Source organism: Benincasa hispida, chromosome 7 (assembly GCF_009727055.1).
Source record: "Benincasa hispida cultivar B227 chromosome 7, ASM972705v1, whole genome shotgun sequence".
NCBI classification, from domain to species: Eukaryota; Viridiplantae; Streptophyta; class Magnoliopsida; order Cucurbitales; family Cucurbitaceae; genus Benincasa; species Benincasa hispida.
In genome coordinates this window covers 34,607,188-34,628,135 of record NC_052355.1, presented here as the reverse complement: position 1 = coordinate 34,628,135, position 20,948 = coordinate 34,607,188, and the positions used below count along the sequence as shown (strand labels likewise).

General features: G+C 35.5%; 1 protein-coding gene across 2 annotated transcripts; it reads right to left on the bottom strand.

The window, feature by feature from the left end:
- Nucleotides 1-7,789: 7,789 nt before the first annotated feature.
- On the bottom strand, nucleotides 7,790-19,121 carry LOC120081206 (calcineurin-binding protein 1-like). Of its 2 annotated transcripts, XM_039035907.1 has the most exons (19): nucleotides 18,858-19,121; nucleotides 18,667-18,741; nucleotides 18,158-18,277; nucleotides 18,041-18,081; nucleotides 17,271-17,482; nucleotides 15,322-17,192; nucleotides 13,856-14,056; nucleotides 13,060-13,716; nucleotides 12,587-12,822; nucleotides 12,254-12,464; nucleotides 11,967-12,122; nucleotides 11,221-11,378; nucleotides 10,922-11,114; nucleotides 10,358-10,746; nucleotides 9,934-10,114; nucleotides 9,322-9,551; nucleotides 8,534-9,194; nucleotides 8,382-8,460; nucleotides 7,790-8,171 (listed from the first exon to the last, which is right to left on the bottom strand). In XM_039035907.1, the coding sequence occupies exons 1-19, from the start codon at nucleotides 18,858-18,860 to the stop codon at nucleotides 7,936-7,938; spliced, it is 5,910 nt and encodes a 1,969-aa protein (XP_038891835.1). In that variant the 5' UTR covers nucleotides 18,861-19,121; the 3' UTR covers nucleotides 7,790-7,935. The 2 variants fall into 2 exon arrangements, with proteins under 2 accessions (XP_038891835.1, XP_038891836.1); XM_039035908.1 differs by lacking the exons at nucleotides 18,667-18,741; nucleotides 18,858-19,121 and having other exon boundaries at nucleotides 17,271-17,439; nucleotides 18,158-18,254.
- Nucleotides 19,122-20,948: the final 1,827 nt, after the last annotated feature.

Below are 20,948 nucleotides of genomic sequence, written 5' to 3'. Positions count from 1 at the left end.
GACTGCTTCACGCTGGTTGTGATGGGCTTGATGTCTTCCTTTTCTACAAGTGGAAATCTTGAGCTCTCACTCAAGATTTCTCAAATGGAAAGCTATGGAGGAAGTTATACAGGGGAAGGAATGGAGAATTTTCGCAAAGCTTCGCCAATTTCTTGGGGTATTTTTGGACAAAAATCTTGTGGCTATTTATAGGCGTCGATGAGGAGTTTTTGCATCTCTCACTAATGATTGTGCTAACACCAAGCATCAGTTCCATACCCTGTCGCGCCACCTTCCTCGTGTCAGCAGTTTGTTGGCTCTGTCGCGAACCTTTCACGTGAACTACCAACTTTGATCATTTTGATTTGACCTCCACCGTCCATGCATCAGTTGTATTTAATGTCATGTCTCCTTTTATCGCATTGAACTTATGCAATTCCATTTTGAGCGTCAGGATTTTCCATATGCTTAAGCGACAGCAGTTGCTTTATCGCTATATTTTAAGTAGATTTCTATGTTAATAAAGCTTAAGTTTTTATAATTTGCAAGGATTATGAATTTTTGCATGCTAGTGATCACATAATGTAATTAATTACATGATTTCCTTATTAAGCTAACGCATTTTCAATGGTTAATCCTAATTGTTTTAAATTAAAAACGAAAAAAAGTAAAATAACTTGTATTTCTACAAGTTATCACACCCCCAAATTTAAAACAGTGCTTGTTCTCAAGCATATATTTAAAGTTCTAATATATCTTAACTTGCTTTGATGTGTTAGCTAGACCTCTCAAAGTGCTTTCCTATTCAAGATTCGCTAGTCTGATATTTTTTCTTGGCTTTACTCCTTCACCTATGGAAATCTTTCCAACCTTTAGATGTGGCAAACTTATTTCTAAAAAAATCTTTTACTTATCTCCAACGCTATCGTATATTTCTTTTTCAGAAATGGGCTTTTTGGTTCAAATTTTAAGTAAAAATTTTCTCCTTTATGTGTTTATTTTAGTTAGGTTATACAATGATCTAGGCGTCTCACCTTCGTTTTGGCTTGCCTCCACGGGTGTCATGCAGACACCCAACTACGAACAAGGTACCCTTCTCATACTTAACTCATGCCTTGACAAATTCTTCTTTTAATCACAGACAGATAAGTTGCAGTCCTTTTTTTTTTTTCGACGTTGATCATGATTACCACTTTCATTTTGGATTGTCCCCACGGATGTCATGCGAACATCCAACTACGAGTGAGTTCCATTCAGTACCCTCTCTCTCTCTTATATTTTTTTTCTTTTTTTTTTTTAAGAAAATACGATAAGGAGATATAAAAAATAACAAAAATTTGAACACATTAAGCTCAAACCTCTCCCACCCTCAAATTTAGACGGAAGCAAGGTCTTCATTGCTGAAAATTGAATTATGCGATGACTTCATAAAGTTTTTGCAAAAAAGAGTCGAGATAAAGCTTGCTCGCATACTATTTTCAATGAATATTTCCTAATGCAAAGTCCTAGAGCTAAGTACTAAAAACTAGTCATACTAATCATCACATGGTTAAGCACAAGTATCATCATTGAGGTTATTTGAAAAACACACAAAGCACACAAGAATATTAAGAATGCAGTAAAGATATGCGAGAGACAAACGTAAAGAAAAGGCAAAGAGAATTGAGAACTTGGTATGAATTTCAACTTCTATTAATTATTGTGATCAAATCATACAAAATGTGAAATTGAAATTAAAAAATTCATAAAACACCCCCAAATTTAGTTTTCGCCCGCATCATTGTATGTTTTTAGAAGGGGTAAGTCATTTTTCTCTGGGAATTGCAAGGGATTCTGAAGATACAGGGGAATGACTGGTTTCTTTAGGTACAATAAAGGATTCAACTTCCTTCCTTATCTCTCCAGATGAGACAGGCAGAACCACTTCTTCCTTTAGGTCTATGCATGGTGTCGTTGTCCTTTCTTTGACGCCTTCCTTCGGCCTTTCGTCAATTGCTTTTGCTCAAATGCAGCGAACATCTTTTTTAAAGGTCCTTCTATGACACTAGATGGGCTTAGCACATTGAAAGCCAACGCCTGAAGACCGCTTCCAACCATCACTTTGTTGCACTGGTTCATTACTTCGTCGTCATCCAAAGACTCAAGTGGCTTTAGATTCATCAGAATTTCCCCGTAAGTCTCACACTCGTCTCTCCTTCTCGCTTCACTGGTGCCCTTCATCTTGTTGATGCATGAAGTTGGTTGCACCTCTTTTCTTTTGGGGAAGACGATCGAGACAATGACTGCTCTTGATGGGGTTCTGTGACAGGCGTGAAAAGGTTGGGGTTGAACGGTGGAGTTTCTTCGATCGTGGGTGGTGGTGCATAGACAGGCATAGCCATGAACGGAATTTCGATAGGGTTGAAACCTACCAACAACACTACTACCTCGTATGAAGATGATGAGGTTGTCGTAGGGTTAGATGAAGTAGGGCTGAATTGGTGGGCCATTTTGAAAATTATGGGAAGAAAGGGGAATCATTTGAAGGTTTGAAAGGTTAAGGGTCATTAAAAATTTCGCCGAAAATAGCAGAATTTAGGGATCTTTGAAAGCGTGGAAAGATGAAAGGGAGGATAATGAGGTTTAAATAAGTGTAGGGAAGGCGCACTTTTTTAGGCTAACGTCACCCTAATGATGGATCATTTAATGAAAGCGTTATGTGACAGAATGTCAGGTGGCACACATGATGGACATTCTTTCACTGACCATTAACGGTCAGATTTAGACATTTTAGGTGCCCTTTCATGCGATGAGCATATAGGATACGTCGAAATATGCATAACATACTCATCGCAGCATTCATTCATTTTCTAACCCTAAAGTTAAGCGATTCCCAAAGTAATTCCAACCATACGAAGCAATCATATTTCACAAAAGTTTCAAGCAGAAATAATCAAATAAATAGAAAGTAAAATTCAAGCTAAGGTAAGAAAATACAAGAGCACGTGATACATCCCTGAAAATGTCACCTTTGCAATTGCAAGGGCTTTTCTACTGCATCATTTGAGTTTTCCCAGGTCGATAGAGGCTTTCTCGCAATCAACATTGCCCCCATAGTATGGCTTGATTCTTTGACCATTAACCTTGAATGGGTTCGATCCCTCCTCCTGCGTTAGTTCCACCGCTCCGTGAGGGTAGATCTCCTTAATTACAAATGGTCCTAACCATCGTGAATTTAATTTCCTTAGGAACAATCGAAGACGTGAGTTAAATAAAAGAACTTTTTGTCCAATCTTCAAATTTTTCTTACTTATGCATTGGTCGTGCCAATGCTTTATGCACTCTTTATAGATTTTGGCATTCTCATATACCTGCAATCTCCATTCATCTAACTCATACAGCTGCAATTTCCTTGCCTTCGCTACTGCGTCGATATTGAAGTTTCCCAGAATGCTTTGTGCTCAAGTTCCAAGGGCAAATGGCAAGCTTTACCAAATACGAGCTCGTAAGAGGACATTTCAATAGGTGTTTTGTACGTTGTTCGATAGGCCCACCAAACCTCGTCCAACTTATGCGCCCAATTATTTCATGTTGCATTGACAACCTTCTTAAGTATGGACTTGATTTCTCTATTGGACACTTCAGCTCGCCCATCGATTTAGGGATGGTAAGCTGTCATGATTTTGTGATGGACATTATATTTGAGTAAAAGCTTACTAAAAATGCAATTGATGAAGTGGGTGCCCTCATTGCTTATGATGGCACATGGAGTGCCAATTATACTTTCGCTTTATCAAGTTCTAACCCCAACTTGGACACCTTGTACTCAAGCATAATCCCTTATGTTACCATAAAATGGAATTTTTCCCAACTCAAAACCAGATTGGTGCCTTCACATCTTCTCAATACTTTTTTTCAAGATTGGCCAAGCATACGCCATAGATTTTCCCATAAATTGAGAAATTATCCATAAAAATTTCTACTTATTCTTTCAAATAGTCAGAGAAGATGGTCATCATGCTCCTTTGAAAGGTGCTAGGGGCATTACATAGCCCAAAGGGCATGCGCTGGAAGGCAAATATTCCATATAGGCAGGTAAAGGTTATTTTCTCTTGACCCAGGTGTAATCATGATTTGATTGTTCCCTACATAGCCATTCAGAAAGTAGAATAAGTCATTTCCAAATAATCTATCTAGCATATGATCAATAAAAGGTAAGGGAAGGTGGTCCTTCTTTGTCGCTGCATTAAGCTTTCTGTAGTCCATACAAATCCTCCATCCCCTGACTATGCATGTAGGGATGGGTTCATTGTTTTGATTAGGAACTACAGTGATACTGCCTTTTTTGGGAATGCATTGTACGGGGCTTACCCATTTACTGTCTACAATGGGAAAGATAACCTCTGTGTTTAACCACTTAATAATTTCTTTCTTTACAAACTCCTTCATCGCAGGATTGAGCCTGCATTGATGTTCAATAAAGCCGTCCTTTCCATCTTTGAGCCGAATTTTATGCATGCAATAGGAGGGGTTTATTCTCTTGATATATGCTAGGGTCCATCCTATCGCCTTAATATACTTCTTTAAAATCTTTAAAAGAGCATCTTCGTTTTCTTCAAAGAGTTTTGTTGAGATGATGACAAGTAGAGCCAGAAGATTCTTTAATCTAATGAATTATCATGTGATGTTTGCTCTCAAGAAAAAATGATAATTATACCATCACCAGCTAAAGTGGGGATTGAATCACCTGCATTTTTATAATAAGTTCATGGTGATATTTGTGGACCTATTAACCCACCAAGTGGACCCTTTAGATATTTTATGGTTTTAATAGACGCATCCAACAGATGGTTACATGTGTGCTTATTATCAAGTCGAAATTTTGCATTTGCAAGATTACTTGCTCAAATAATTAAATTAAGAGCACAATTCTCTAATTATACAATTAAAACCATTCATCTTGATAATGCTGGTATGTATATCCCAAGCTTTTGATAATTATTGTATGTCAATTGGGATAAGTGTTGAATATCCTATACCTCATGTTCATACACAAAATGGTTTAGCATAATCATTCATAAAAGTTTGCAGTTAATTGCTAGATCATTGATTATGAGAGCTAAGCTTCCTATATTTGTATGGGGACATGCTATTTTGCATGCAGCGTCACTTGTACGCATTAGGCCAGTAGCTTATCATAAGTACTGGTCATTACAATTAGCTTATGGCCATGAGCCAAATATTTCTCATTTGAGAATTTTTTTTATGTGCAGTATATGTTTCAATTGCTCCACCACAACGTACTAAGATGGGTCCTCAAAAGAGATTAGGAATATATATTGGATATGATTCTCCGTCAATTATTAAATATCTTGAACCCTTGAAGGGTGATGTATTTACCGCACAATTTGCTAATTGTCATTTTAATGAGACAAATTTTTCAGGGAAGGAATTAAGAAGCTGGAAAAAGAAATTACATTGAATGCATCGTTACTGTCTCATTTAGATCCTCATACAGATCAATGTGAACTTGAAGTTCATAAGATAATTTATTTGAAAAAAATAGCAAATCAGTTACCAAATGCATTTATAGATGCAAAGAAAGTAACTAAATCACATATACCAAGTGCAAATGTTCCATCGAAAACTGATATCCCAACACAGCAAGTTGTCACTAATGAGTCTAGAACACGCTAGAAGTGTGGTAGACCGGTGGGTTCTAAAGATAAAAATCCTCAAAAAAGAAAAATAATTAATAGTAAGAAGACTTGGTTGAGGATGTAAATACCCATAAAAAGATCCTTCACGTGACTAGTGAAGAAGGTGAAATACCTAAAGATAATAATGAGCATAATGAACTAAAATCTGTTGAAGAATATCGACATAGAAAATATTGGTTTCAATTGAAAGAAGCAATCGAGGCAGAATTAAACTCACTTTCAAAACGTCAAGGTTTTGGACCAGTAGTCCGAACACCAGAAGGTGACTTGTTAGATACAATGGGTATTTGTAAGAAAAAGAAATGAAAATAATGTGATCACAAGATATAAAGTAAGACTAGTTGTACAAGGTTTTTGTCAAAGACCTAGTATTGATTATGAAGATAGATATTCTCCCATGGTGAATGCAATTACATTAAGATATATAATTGGCTTGACTGTGTATGAAAGTCTGGACATACATCTTATGGATGTAGTCACGAAATATTTATATGGATCTCTTGATAATGATATTTATATGAGAATTCTAGAAGAATTTAAGGTACCCGAAACATATAAATCAAATTTCTGGGAATTGTATTTAATAAAGTTACAAAGATCGCTATATGGATTGAAACAATCAGGACGAATGTGGTAAAATCACCTGAGTGGATATTTGTTGAAAGAAAGATATCAAAACAATCCAATATGTATATGTGTTTTTATAAAGAAATCACAACTAGTATTTGCTAATATAACTGTATATGTTGACGACTTAAATATAATTGGAACTCCTGAAAAGTTTTCAAAGGCAATAGAATATCTTAAGAAAGAATTTGAGATGAAACATCTTGGAAAAACAAAATTTTTTCTTGGCTTGCAAATTAAGCCTTTAGCATATGGGATATTTGTTCATCGATCAACTTTTACAGGAAAAGTTTTGAAAATATTTTATATGGACAAAGCACATCCATTGAACATTCCAATTGAAGTTTGTTCATTAGATGTGAGGAAAGATATATTTCGACCTCAAGATGATAATGAAGAACTTTTTGGTCCTGAAGTACCTTATCTTAGTGCAATTGGTGCACTTATGTATTTTGCTAATAATATAAGACCAGATATTGCATTTTCAGTAAATTTATTAACAAGCTATAGTTCTTCTCCAACTAAAAGACATTGGAATGGAACTAAGCATATATTCCGTTATCTCCAAGGAATAATTGATATGGGTTTGTTTTATTCAAATAAATCGAATTTTGATCTGATTAGTTTTGCATATTCTGGATATTCATCTGATCCACATAAAGCTAGATCTCAAATAGGTTATCTATTCACATGTAGAGAAACTACTCTATTGTGGCGATCGGTGAAACATAGCATAACAGCCACTTCCTCAAATCATGCTAAAATTCTTACAATTCACAAGGCTAGTCGAGAATGTGTATGGCTAAGATCAATGGCTCAACACATTTATGAAACATGTGATTTGTCTTCTACTAAAAATCTTCTAACAATATTATACAAAGACAACACAACATGCATATCCCAAATCAAAGAAAGATATATTAAATGAGATAGAACAAAGCATATGTCACTAAAGCTTTATATACTCATGATCTTAAAGAAAATATTGATATCACTATACAACAAATTTGTTCAAATAATAATCTAACAGACTTATTTACAAAGTCATTACCTACAGCAACCTTTGAAAAATTATTATACAACATTAGAATGCAGCGACTCAGATATCTCAAATAATGTTTCCATGGGAGGGAGTAAATATATTGTATTCTTTTTAAGAGTATTAAATTATATGAAATATGTATTATTTTTCTTTCACTATGATTTTTTTCCTAATAAGATTTTAACGAGACATATTTCATATATATAATAGACATCCAAGAGAGAATATCATAAATATTATAGAAAATAGATACCCATTAAATATTCATACTTAGTATCCATTGACCATGTGTCATGTCCCACTTTTCCAAAGTGTTATCCATGTGTTTATATATATTAGGTTTAATTTATGTTAATATTTATTTATTTATTTATTCCATATATTTATATTATATTTATTTATTTTAATATTATATTTTATTAGCATCCATGTACCCATTGTGTTCCTCAAATTCACAATATATATTTCGTAATTGAAATGGGTATATATACAAGTACAACCTACCCTTTGCAAATTTCCCCATAAATTACAGGATATAAAAAATGCTTTGTTAATATACTACTACTAAGAGCAAGCACATCCGGACTGTCATCCTTTGTCTGCATCTCCTCCATTAGGTAATCTCTCAGCAACGACATTGCTACATTGTTGAAATTGAGGACCATAAAATGAACTTCTGCGAGTGTCGCCACTCAAAAGAAGCGGAATCGAACTGCTCGTGATCTGCTTCTCTGGCAATGAAGTAGATGTAACAGGGGTGGCTAGAGATGCTTCTGCATCTGTCTCACCATTGTGGTTTGAACCATCTCTTCCAGTGCCTAGAACTACATACAAGGTGGAGGCAGAAGGATTGAGGGACATGAGTTTCAAATCATTAACCAATCATGGCAATCAAACAAGCAAATTAAGAGGAAACACGAGTTAATAGACGCATGCAATATCATTACTAGTTGTCATATGTAGTAAAATCTCGAGAGAGATTACAAACGGATAAACAAAGGAAAGAAAAGAAAAAGAAAAGGGAAACGAGTGACCTGTTGGTGAAGATATCACGGCAGGCAAGTTTGCATGAGTTTGTGTAGCGGGAATTCCAGCTCCCTTCTTTAACTTTGACTGAAAAGGTTAGCCAATCATTAATTACTTGACGACTATCACATAACAATAACTGTTATTTTTAAGTTCATACCTTTAGATGTTCTTCACAATGCTTCACCACCGATGAAATATTAGCAAAATGACCATGCACTAGAGTGTACGCCCACAAGAGAAGCTTCTTTGGCATGCTGAAATCTAAAATTTCAATCCCATCCATGCGCTGTTGAAAGTTTACTCCTGTTGCTAGTCGATATGGAACTAGATACAGGTTCAAGCCAGATGGGAGCACACAAGAGCTCTCACGAAAAAAGTTGTAAGAAGATCGAAGCAAAGAGTTAGCAGTTTCCCAATTCACTTCTGCAGCTCTTTTAATAAATATGTTATTGATTTTGGACAAGATCGGGCACCATTTTGGTTCAAGACTTTTCAGATGTGTTGAGTCCTCAAAGGTTGAACACCATAATTCATTAATTTGCAAATCCACACAAAGGAGCTGGTTACTTTCTAAACCACCGGTTAATGAACTTGATGTTTGACTTTCGGTTGAGGATTCAGAAGGTATGGGAGTGATAAGTGCCAAGCTGATTATAAGGGATCTACACCATGCAGTAGAAGCATGCCTGCAAACTTTTGCAATGTTAATATTGGACAACTTTGGATTCTTAAAACGTTTTCGAATCCTCTCATTTATTGCTTCAAGATTCTCAACCTTGACATTTCTCTCCAAAGTAATGATATAATCATGAAGATACCTGCGGCACTCAGATTCCGTAAGTTTATATCAAAGCATAGTAGCATCATTATTAGAAAAGACACAAGAATGCACTTACAGGGGGGAAAAAAAGGAAAGAAAGAAAGAAAACTCTCTAATATGATTACCCAAACAAATTGCTTTCTGATATACCCGGGCCTTGTATTTCAGGCAAACTGCACAATTCTGGCCATAAGTTACCCTGCTCCATGAACAGAGCAAACATTTTCTCTAGTATATGTTCGTAACCACTTGCATCACCAGTGCGAGCAATCCCGACTTGACGAATGGACGTTATCAAAACCTTGACATACCTCCCTAGAGCAACTGGAACAAGATCTTCAATGCACAATGCAAACTGGATATATGATAGATGTGACATGCCATGAAATAATCAACCATAAGCAAGGTGAAATTCAACAAGATCATGAACACAAAATAAAAATTGAATTCACGTAACTGATCGCCTGTCACCATCAATAAATGAAAATATACACAAATAAACCCATGCAGCCTTATTTATACATTGAAAAAATGTACTTGGTTTTTCAATTAAAGAAGTAAAGATGATCTTTCAGTTCAATTACATATAGGCCAACATATGCATACAACTACAAATGCACAACATTGCAAAATTATTTCCCATGTACTATATGTGCATGGGTTTACAATTTAAATTTAATGTGTGGCTGATGAAGCATTGAATTGAATATAAAGAGTCCAAAGCACGTAGGTGTTACCCTTTTATCTGCTCGAAGTGATATATAAGCACGCTCAAGGGAACAGATATCTCCAGTTTCCTCCAGTAGTTTCAAATAAAACAACAAGTATTTCCTGATACATGTAATAAACTTCCGAGAACTTTCTGGTAAATTAACTTCAAGTGCTTTCCTATTCCCTGAAAGTCCAGGTGTTTTGCGCCTGTAATACAGATATGTCAAAAAAGTAGCTTCCTTATTGCTTTATATTAATAAGATAGATTCAAGCAATGACAAAAAGAGAAAGTAAGAACATCAATCATTTTCAAACTTATCCTGACATAGTTAAATATAATGCTACTATATAACGGAAGCAGATTGTAAAGACTTCTTTTACTGTAACATTGACTTACTCTGAATGAATTATCTATAACATAAATATTTTGGACAAGCATTGAAGCTATACCTTCCCTTTTTGACCATGCTATCAATCTCCCACATATTTATTGTGAAGGGTGAACGAGATGATTTAAAACAAAATGAGAGCTCATCCTTTGCTTTGTCCACATCACCGTTCTCACCCCTTCTATAAAGACCCCGAGCAAGTGTATATCTGGCTTTATGGTAATGTTTAAGATCCCCTTCAACACAAGTTTCAATACCAGAAAGACAATCATTATACAGCATGTGCCACGCCTTTTCCACTTTGAGGAATTCATCATGCTTTATGTCCTCAGAAGATGCTTCATGGCCATCCACGTCTGCAGGTAAATCCAAAGTCTTGGAACCAAACTTACTTGATATTTCCATCACGGCATCTCCAGTTGACTGATTAAAGGCATAAGTTGCAAGATCCTGGAAAATGCCAACAAAATGATGAATATATAATATACAAAAGAAGATTAATTATCTAAATCCAAAAGTACTCGAACTTTGCCGAAGATTAATTATAAACACTAATATAATAAATATACTAAATTTAAAACAAGCAACAAATAAAATTTTATAGGATTGATTTTATGGTATAAACCTTCCAAGCTTGCAGATCTCCTTTTCCAGAATTACCAAGAAACTTTAAGCGCGATGCATGCATTCTGTAAATAGAATCAACGGCTGATGGATTTAAGGCAATAGCTTTAGCATAATATGATAGAGCTTTATCATGTGAGAGCCCGAGCTTTTCACTAAGTTTGCCCATATAGAATGCATGAGACCAGTGTTGCCTGTATGAAAATAGAGCATGAAATAAAACACATGGTTAAATTACAATCTAGTGAAGGTACTGTTGAGAAATATATAATGAGATGTCAAAAGTGGAGAGAGCTATACTGATGTGTAAAAGCTTTCTTGAAATGTTTCAACGAGTTCTCACAAAATCTGAGCCATGCTTCATCCTTCGGTGGCACCACAGACCGCTGATCATAGAATGGAACCACATTTTGAAGGCTGTCGTAGTACACAAGTGCTAATAGCTCATGTATCTCATGCTGGAGCCACAAAAGGTTCAAACATGAGTTCACAGCATCTGTTTAATTTTTTAACTCCCACAAGTCCTTAGACTTTAACTTGCAGCACAAGAATAAAGATAACTGAAACCATTGTGAGTATATATAGACAAGACCAACCATTACATGAGACGTGAGTCCACATTACAGATTCAAGCACCTCACAGATTCAAGCACCAAATCATCCTTGAAAGCACTTTACATATTTATTTACATATACTTTAGTATTAAAATAAAAGACACGTCTATCAAATTATAGGTTAAAACCCCTAACGAGTAATATGAACAAAATATATCCGTATTTCATTAGGTCATCACCAAAACATGCTAGAGTTTCCTCAACACCCTACCCCATCTTGAATAAATACAATTAAAAAAGAAAAAAACGAAGGTTATATAATGTTGTGGATCCCACATTGGAAAGATGAAGATACCTCATAATCTTTATAAAATACACGAATCACTCCTCATTTAGTCAATTGGTTTTGAGATGAAACATCATGTTTCTCTAATATATGAGCACCTCACTGCGAAAATGACATACTTGTAGAGAAAAATTGGAGGTCAAACCTGCTGAGTTGGTGACTTTGCTAAAGCTAAACTCATTAGTAGACAACGCCTGCTCCTCCTCCGGCTTATCTCCACTCTATGGGGTAAAGAATCATTTTTCCTCCATCCTGTAACATTGATGTGCTTACTGCCGTCATTGAGCAACAGGTCTACCTCCTGTTTTGTTGTAAATATAGAATTTAAAGAATGGAACTTTCTAGAATGATTTGAAAATTATATATCTATAAAAGAAATATGCTCCTAATAAAACAGATAGATAAAATGATGCTAACTGACCGTATATTTACCTCATCATAAATATGAGCAAGTTTTTGCCAGCTCTCAAATCGCAGAGGATTATACAGCAGATCATATTTGAAGAGGTTTGCATTATGTTGAACAAATTCCTCCCCTTCCTTGGTGAGCACAAAACCTGGCCATTTGTCAGTTGCACTCATTTCCTCTGATTGAGCAAGGAAATAATACAAGTTGCTATAAACTTCCAGATATGGTTCAGAACTGCAATCAGACAAATACAGATACAATCATTCTCAAGAGCAATATTCAATGAATTTAATATTTTTGAAGTGAAGAACCACCCTGCGTTAACACTTGACATGAAAAAAGTAATGCAGTCTTACCTTCCTAAGACTGATGTTCGATACTGTTTAATGCTTCCTACATCATTAAGTAATATCTTAGTCATTGTTACAAGAAACTCATCTGAACCAGCCTCGTCAGAGAGTTTTTCTTCACATAAATTGGGATCATCTAGGAACTTGTCTATCACATTTCCATCCAATACATCCTCTGGTGGTTTTAAAAAGTGTTTGCGGATGGCTCTCAGAACTCTTCGCAGCTTGACTAATCCAGTTCTCTAAAAATTTAAAAAAAAAAAAAAAAAAAAAAAAAAAAAGCAAATAAAACCAGGTAAAAGGGTCAGTCAAGGGAAACTCGATTTAATGCCAACTCTGGGAAATCGTGAATGCAGAACTCTTGACAGTCCCACCAAAATACGAGAGTGCTAGTTTCTGCTCTCCAAGTAAACATAAATTATATCAAAGGGGAGGGGGTCACTGATAGACCAGTAGACATATTTGCATAAAATACTCACAGATGAAGCCTTTGCATAAGGGAGTATATACTGGAAAACATCAGCACACTGTTCTTTGGTCTGATAATCCCCACGGCTAGTATTTTTATGTACAGATAGATCATCATCATAAGATGAGTCACATCTGAGGTTTAATCCGTACAAGCAGAAAAAGCACTGATCCAATGTATTTTCAATTTTTAATTCTAGCTCCACCTTCTCATCTTCATTTTCCTCATTCTCACATTCTACTAGTTGGTCACTATTATTTTCACAAGCATTGAACTTGCCAGCAGACTCCTCACTTCCTTGCTTAATAAATTCTCCTTCTGTAGCATCTTTCAATATTGATTTATGAGTTGACATCCCTTCCCGTGTTATATCCTCCCCAGCATCCTTCTCGATGAATCTGGTTTCATCATTTTGACTAAACCCCAAATCTTGAGCATTCAATTTTGATCGGTCTGGAGATGCCTTTACTTGACAATTCTCCCATTCCATGTCATCACATTCAATTCTTTTCTCATTTACCGAACTGTTCAATTTAAGTTTCATATCCAAAGCTAAGAGATGCTTTATGGAAAATTTAAGAAATTTTCCTTCCTCTCCTTCACCCTCGCCCCAACAGCAGAGACCATATTCTGCAAGTAGGTCATGTGTTGCAACAATTAACTCAACCTAAGACGAGAAGACGGAAATTGATCAGAAGATGGAAGTAATAACTGCCAAGGAAATCTTTACAGAAAAGAATTGGCTAAGAAGCCCAATAGCAGGTTCTATAATTAACTAATTATCCTCAAAAAATCTTCCTACTGACGTGAGATTTCACAGGCACAGAAAGATCAAGATGTTGGAGTTTGCAGAATGCAATGGCTGCATCTACGAGGCAGCATCTTTCAACTTGATCATCAACTGCTGCCCCAGAAGACTTCTTGGAGAGGAATGTGTTTATAACGTTACACATGACCGATAAAAGCAAGAACTGCATATCACAAATCCTCCTCATCTGAATGTCATTCTGCAAGCATAATAAAGTTAGTTGTGGTAATGAAAATGCAATATATTTTAAAGGAGAAGAGAGCAGAAAACAAAGCCATTAAGAAAACAATATGTATCTTATTGTTAACTTCACCTTTCATAAGCAACTTGAACCAACATGTTAGCAGAAAATAAACCAAAAATTATAAAATCCAAAAGCAATGTGCATAAGCATAACTTCGCTTATGCACTAAAAGAAATAAATGTACAATCTAATCCTATTGCCACAATAAAGAATGATTTAACTGCTGATTTCAGGGGCAAGTGGAGTTTAAAAAACCCCTTTCAAGTGAGATCAAATTTTCATCAAAGTTCATGCAGAGATCTTAGCCTGCACACAGAAATTCCTATATCCAAACAAACACACAATCATGATTGAATAATTATGCATGTATAGGGTAAAACAGAGCCATGGACGAAATCATCCAATGTTGTCCACACTGTATCCATCTATTTGAGCTATGAACATCTACAACACGAGGGGATATCTATCTTTTTCTTCCAAAAACCCACCAATATTGGACAAGTGACATTATCCATGATATTTTATCTGACAGTATAATATCTATGAAAATTGGTTGTCACATGTACAAAAAGAAGATCAATCTTAATTCTGAGATAAGCATAGTTAGTCATTTTTACATTATATGCATCTTCACATTCTTTACTAAACCAAATTTCTTGTTTGTATTAACATAATTTCATATTATTTCTTAATTATTGATCATTATAATTAAAAACTTTAATTCTAAGTGAAGAATGCACTGTAGGAAGTCAAACAAAACCAGTACTAAATGATTTTTATGTAAAGTTCAAGGTCTAAGATATAATAGTTGAAAGTTAAGAGACTAAAAGCTTCAAACCTCAATATAATTACACGATACAATAAAATTACACAATGAGATACCTTATGTTCCAATCTACTAGCGGGGGCAAAAGTTTACAAAGTATGCTTTAAATTATTCTTATTTACCAATTTTACTTATGTTTGAACACTCTATTGAAGGAAGAGGAAGAGGAACAGTAAGTTTTCCTGAGACATCTACAACAGATACTTGTGCTTGATTCCGTAATAATATCTTCCTTACTGTATGATTAATTGAATAAACTTGAGAAAATTGTTTTGCTTTAGTTATACACTAAATCACCAAGAGGGTTGATCAATTTTTCAATTTTAGATGAATTCACTAGGTACATGAAAAGATAACAAGGAAGTACAATCATAGAGAATAAGTATTGGCTTACAGAGTCTTCAGAATGTTCGATGAAGTTCTTTACTTGTGATATACATTGAGATATTGCTTTTACTTCTTCCGCGACTAAATGGTTCAAGTGACTGCTTGGACTATCCTTCGTTTCTATGTCAGAGAGTGCTTTTGCCTCCGACTTCTCACGAAATGATTTATTTGATGTAAAGTATTCATGCATCCCAGCAGCTGCCATGAGTATTTGCAGCTTCCGTTGGTGAGAATTCAAAAGTATCTCGATATCCAAATGATTTACCTTCTCACACGATTTAATTAAAACGTCAATCGCTGCAAGTTCCACTGAAGTAATCCCTGCATCTTTTCTTCCTAAAAATTGCAAGGACAAGGCATCAATGTCAACTTCCTGTACACTAAATAGAAGTGGAGAAAGTAAAGTGATGCACTCCTCATACATTTCTTTCTCAAACATTTCAGGTACAGCATTCTTCATCAAGAGGTCAACCTTTAAAACGTTAATTTCATAAAGTATTCTATCCAAGGTTAAACTTTTCAAAACCCGACAGTGAGGGAGCCAGACCAGTAACAGAGAATCATTCACATCATTCATCTTTTCCAGAAGCGATAAAGAAATACAGAACTCTTCACAGGCTTTTGCCTTGCTTCCATCCCACAAAGACAATTGCCCACTAAGCCAAAAGAATCGTACCCAGAATGATTTGTTATTTGTTAATAGTGAATTTTCAACAAATAAGTGCTGATTACTAGAACTTTCAAATGATATTTTACTGGAATCTTGAAGACTGCTAGAGCAGCTATCGCTCTTTTCGAGGGCTACTAATTCAATGATTTTACAGAGATGATATGAAGCCTCTGACATGAATTCAGATTGCTTGGTAGTATCAGAAGAAGATGATCCAAAGTCAAAATAGAGCTCAGCAAGAAAAAGATTGCATTCAGGAGATCTGTCCTTTCCCCAATGCCTCGTCAACTTTTCCAACTCCAGAAATTTGAAAAATGCATCCTGATGTGGAGGATATGTGCTTGAAAGCTTTTCTAAAAGCATGTGACTCACATGGTAAGCACCATAATTACAGGAATTTTCCACCAAAAAACTATGAGCATCATTGCAATCTGAACCCCGTGAATTCTCTCCATCAGGGTAGGAAACAGAATTCTTGATCTCATGATCAGTATCTTTGGTTCCCAGTCCACTGGAAATAAAGGGTTCTAGATACTGAGTTACAACCCTTGCCAGATCTTTACTTGTCGAATAATCTAATTCTTCTTTTCCAGGCTTACGACTTCTTAGCCTTTCAAGACGAGTACTACGCCGCTCTTGTGGATGTTCATCTAAACCACTTGCCTCTTTTTCCTTAAAAGAAGATGAACTTTCTGTGTTAGAATCTGCAAGAGACGTATTATCACAAATGGACGAAGAAGCAAGCTCTTTCCTCTCCGTAAATGCACTGCTACGATCTAAACTGGGAGTTAGGCATATTCTTAATCTAACATCACCAGATCTAAGTGGTTTTTCAATCTCCACCTCAGACCCACATTCGTTCAATGGAAGTAAGATATCTAGGAGTGCATCAACAAGACCAACCCAGGAAACTTCTGCTAGGTGGAGATCTATATTTTGGTTAGACCTTTTAACTTTGACGTCTTCATCAAGATCCTCTTCACCAGACTTCCTCTTATCAATAAATTTGAGTCGGACATGTTTTGGTTCTAGCTTATCAATACCTTTGGGTGCATATGGAATAGATTTTGACTCTTCAATAGTAAGTTTCACATGCAAAGCACGAGCATGTGATGGCCAGTGCCTCAAAATCAATTCTGCTACAGAAAGACAGGCAATCTCATCACGTATTGCAATTAGAACTTCCAAAAGCTTCTCCATGCAGTTCCCTAAACAACAATCATCCGTAAAACAATTAGTACCATGTCTATGAAAGAAATATGTTAACAGACTAAATAAATACTCACAGTTATTAGGGCTGCACACAAGTCCTTGCTCAAATGCCCAACGTGAAATATTAAGTAAGCCCATTGAGCAAGATAAAGTACCCAGCTGGTTCCAAACAACAGAATCTTTAGAATCAATTTCCACGGCTTGAAGATAACAATGCAGAGCACCCTCATAATGAGCAGATCCCTGTTGAAGACATACAGTGGCAAGATTCTTAAGTGCTAAGAATCTGCAATGGATCATCCACGAAAAAATACAAAGTGAATTGGTGTAAATATCCATCCAATAACTGAAAGATTACAACATCCACTGCACTGTAGGAAACAATCAAACAAAATATCCTTTTATCTTGCATGTCTAAGTAATGTTCTAACATGTATTGAAACTCTTAAGAGCTTCAAGTAGCATTTACAGGCATGGCAGCAACTCAAAAGCATTACCACAAATCCACAGCTTCAAGAACCCAAAAAAAAAAAAAAAAAAAAGAATTGGAGGCCAAAGGATTGTAGTATGAATTAAAGAATAAAACTTCGATCCACCTTAATAGTAACTAACTCGAAGAATTAAAGTTGGACAAAGGAAAGGAAAAAAAATGATGAATAGTCATTTGTAGCACGATATACTGATTAAAAGAGCTGATATGCTCATCACCATCAGTTGCCACTGATCATGAAATGAAGATAGCACTAGTCACAGTAGAGAAGGCTACCATGTAAAGTTTCATAACCGTTTCAATGGAAACTAAAACTTCCGAAAACAAGTAGAAAAGACAGCATGAATCAGTAACCTGAGCTGCAGTAGATGATTATCACCAGCTTCACCATCAACCTGCATAACCAAGAGAAATCAGGAATGCCATGCACAATTCTCCATCTACCACTGTGATCCTTCAAGAAAGCTATACCTGTGCAGATGCTATCAAATGATCTTTGAGAACAGATTCTAACAATTCACGAGCCTTTTCATATTCTTTTGCTTGTAATTTAAGAAGTCCATCGTGATAAGTTTTTGTCAAATGGAATTCCTGCGAAGAGCAAATAAAATAAGATAATGATTGAATCTTAAATTCCACTATTATTGCAGTATCCGACCACATTTCTTTCTAAACAAATAGGAAACAGAAACCATCGACATTCTTCAAAAAAAAATGCTCACAACTTAAAAACAAAAAATATGAGATAAACAAGAGCACATCCATAAAATAAAATTATAGAACTTAAAAGCTCTATGTTGAATCAAAGACCCCATCAACTTGCATAGTTGCATCGACAATGTTAATAATCAAAAAAATAAGAAATACAATCATATATAGAAACGCCATTCTTCTTTCTCCACTTGTAAACTACAAATGTAAATGACAATAAAACTAAATGATAAACAATAATTTCTAAAGGGAGAAAAGAGAAGGCATGCCTGAGCTTCTTTAGTGGGAGCTAAGGGTTCCCACTGATTTCTGGAGTCGGTATCATTAATTGCAGAGATTGAAAACTGAAACGCAGAAAGTTGAAATTATGAACGTACAGATTGAAATAAATCTCATTCGACGTTGTATTGTTCGATCAATAAACTATTTTGTGAAATTCAGAATCGTGGAATAACTTTACCATTTTTGAAAATGCTGGAAGCGGAATTGAGGCGGGGTGATTAGGGCGCGAAGGTTGGGGTTTTGGGGTTTGAATGTGTTCTTGAAGTGGAGTTCGCCATTCAGTTCTGCGCTTCGGTTTTTCGTTCTTCTTTCACTCTATAAATCCTGGCCGTTAATTATTTGATGTGTACCGGAAAAATAAAACAAAAATCAACGACAGTAGCCCAAAACAATGGAATTGGGACCGGGAGGAATTTTAGGATTTTTCAGTTTCATAATGTCTTTTTTTTTTTTTTTTTTAAGGAAAAGGAAAAGTAAAACAAATTACGCAATAATATGCAAAGAAACAAAGCCGCAAAAATCACTCCAGATAAGGAGATTGAAGAAAAAAAATATTGTCAGCTCCTCTAGCCTTTCGCTGCACCACGTGGCATGCAAGTGCATTTTGACCCCGCCTCACGTGAGAGAAGGAGAACTCTCAACTCACGACTCGGTGTGAATTCAACTACTGAACCATTATATTTACTCGAATGAGCAATTACAAGAAGTAAGATAAAAAAGATTCAAGATGCTTTCACATTATATCTTCAAAAGCTAGCAAATTCACGAGAAGCGACAAATGATTTTGAGCCCAAATTTTTATATAATGTTAGTTGGCTGAGTCAAGAAGAGAATGACATGAAGATAATATGGAAAAAATCTTATAGTTTGGAAGATGGCATGACGGTCAAAAAAAAATGTACAGATTTTATGAAGAAAATGTGGTCAAGTGTGCACTGTATAGGAAAACGTGATGTCAAATCTTATCAAACGTGAGGATTAAGCTTGTCGCATGAGATATTTAAGACAATTTGGAGACTTTCTACATTTTTAGTTTTGCATTTTGACCTATTAATTAGTATGCAATTAAGTTTTAAGTTCCTAGGTCTTATTTTCTATAATTTGTAGTTAATTGTGTTTGAATGACTTTTAAGTTTTTGATCATATTCATGATATTTTGCCTTTAAATTGGCTTGTGATGCTCTTGAAAATTCAGAGTGTCAATATTAAAAAGCTTGTGATTACTCAACCCCTTTAGTGTTGTCTTTTCTTTCAAATTTTGCTTTAGATTTGATGTTTAAATCAATTTGTTGGATTAGTCTTGATCAAGCTAATTCTGGAGTGAGTTGTCTTAGTATCTAAGAGTGACCATCATAGATTCTAAGTTTGATCTAAGTTAGCTTTCTTTGTTAGTGTTTGTAAGGATCCTTGCAGGACATCTAGAACATTGTGAGCGCTTATCATTAGGTATCAGAGCATTTGGTCATCATCTTTGACTGGCTCTAGAAGTGAAATATCTTTACTTTGTTTCAATTTATTTTTTTCCTCCTTATTTTTTTTCATGTAATATCGGTTTAAAACTAACATTAAAGATCTGCTTTTTTTTTTTTAGAAACCGACATTTTAGTTTTTACAACCAACATCAAAACCAAGATTTCTTGTAGTGAGAAATATCCATCGCCACATTATTCATCAACTGAACAACCTCAAGAAAATCAGATTCCACTAGAATATCATAAAGGTTTAAAGAAGAGATGCTCTCTAAACCATTACATATAGTTATCACCTCCAGATGTTTCACCTCGTTGCATCAAGGGACAAAAATCATACCAGCAAGTCAAACACTCCCAAATGATAACAAAGCACCCATCCAAGACCACCACTTTCGATACATAACTCTAAGCAGCATCAGTGTTCAATTTCTATAGGTACTCTATAGAGGGATGCCATCCAAATGATGAACAGTCTTGGGGAAAACACCCCAATAGAAGAATCCTTCCTAGCTTAAGGGATTTGGAATTCCTGCACAGCGGAAGCAAATGATCGCTTGTGTCTTTGAAACCCATTTTACATAACTTAAGAAATAGAGCAAATGGAAACTACTGGATAAACATTCACCCTTAGCATGCTTCTACAAATACAAAGAGGAAAAGGGAAGAAATTAGACTAACCCTTGAAGATATAATCTTCTCGCTTCCTCTCTCCAATGAGATCACGATCAATACTACTCCTTGTTGATCCCGAACACCACAAACACAAGCACACGAACACCTTGACCTCTTAAACACCA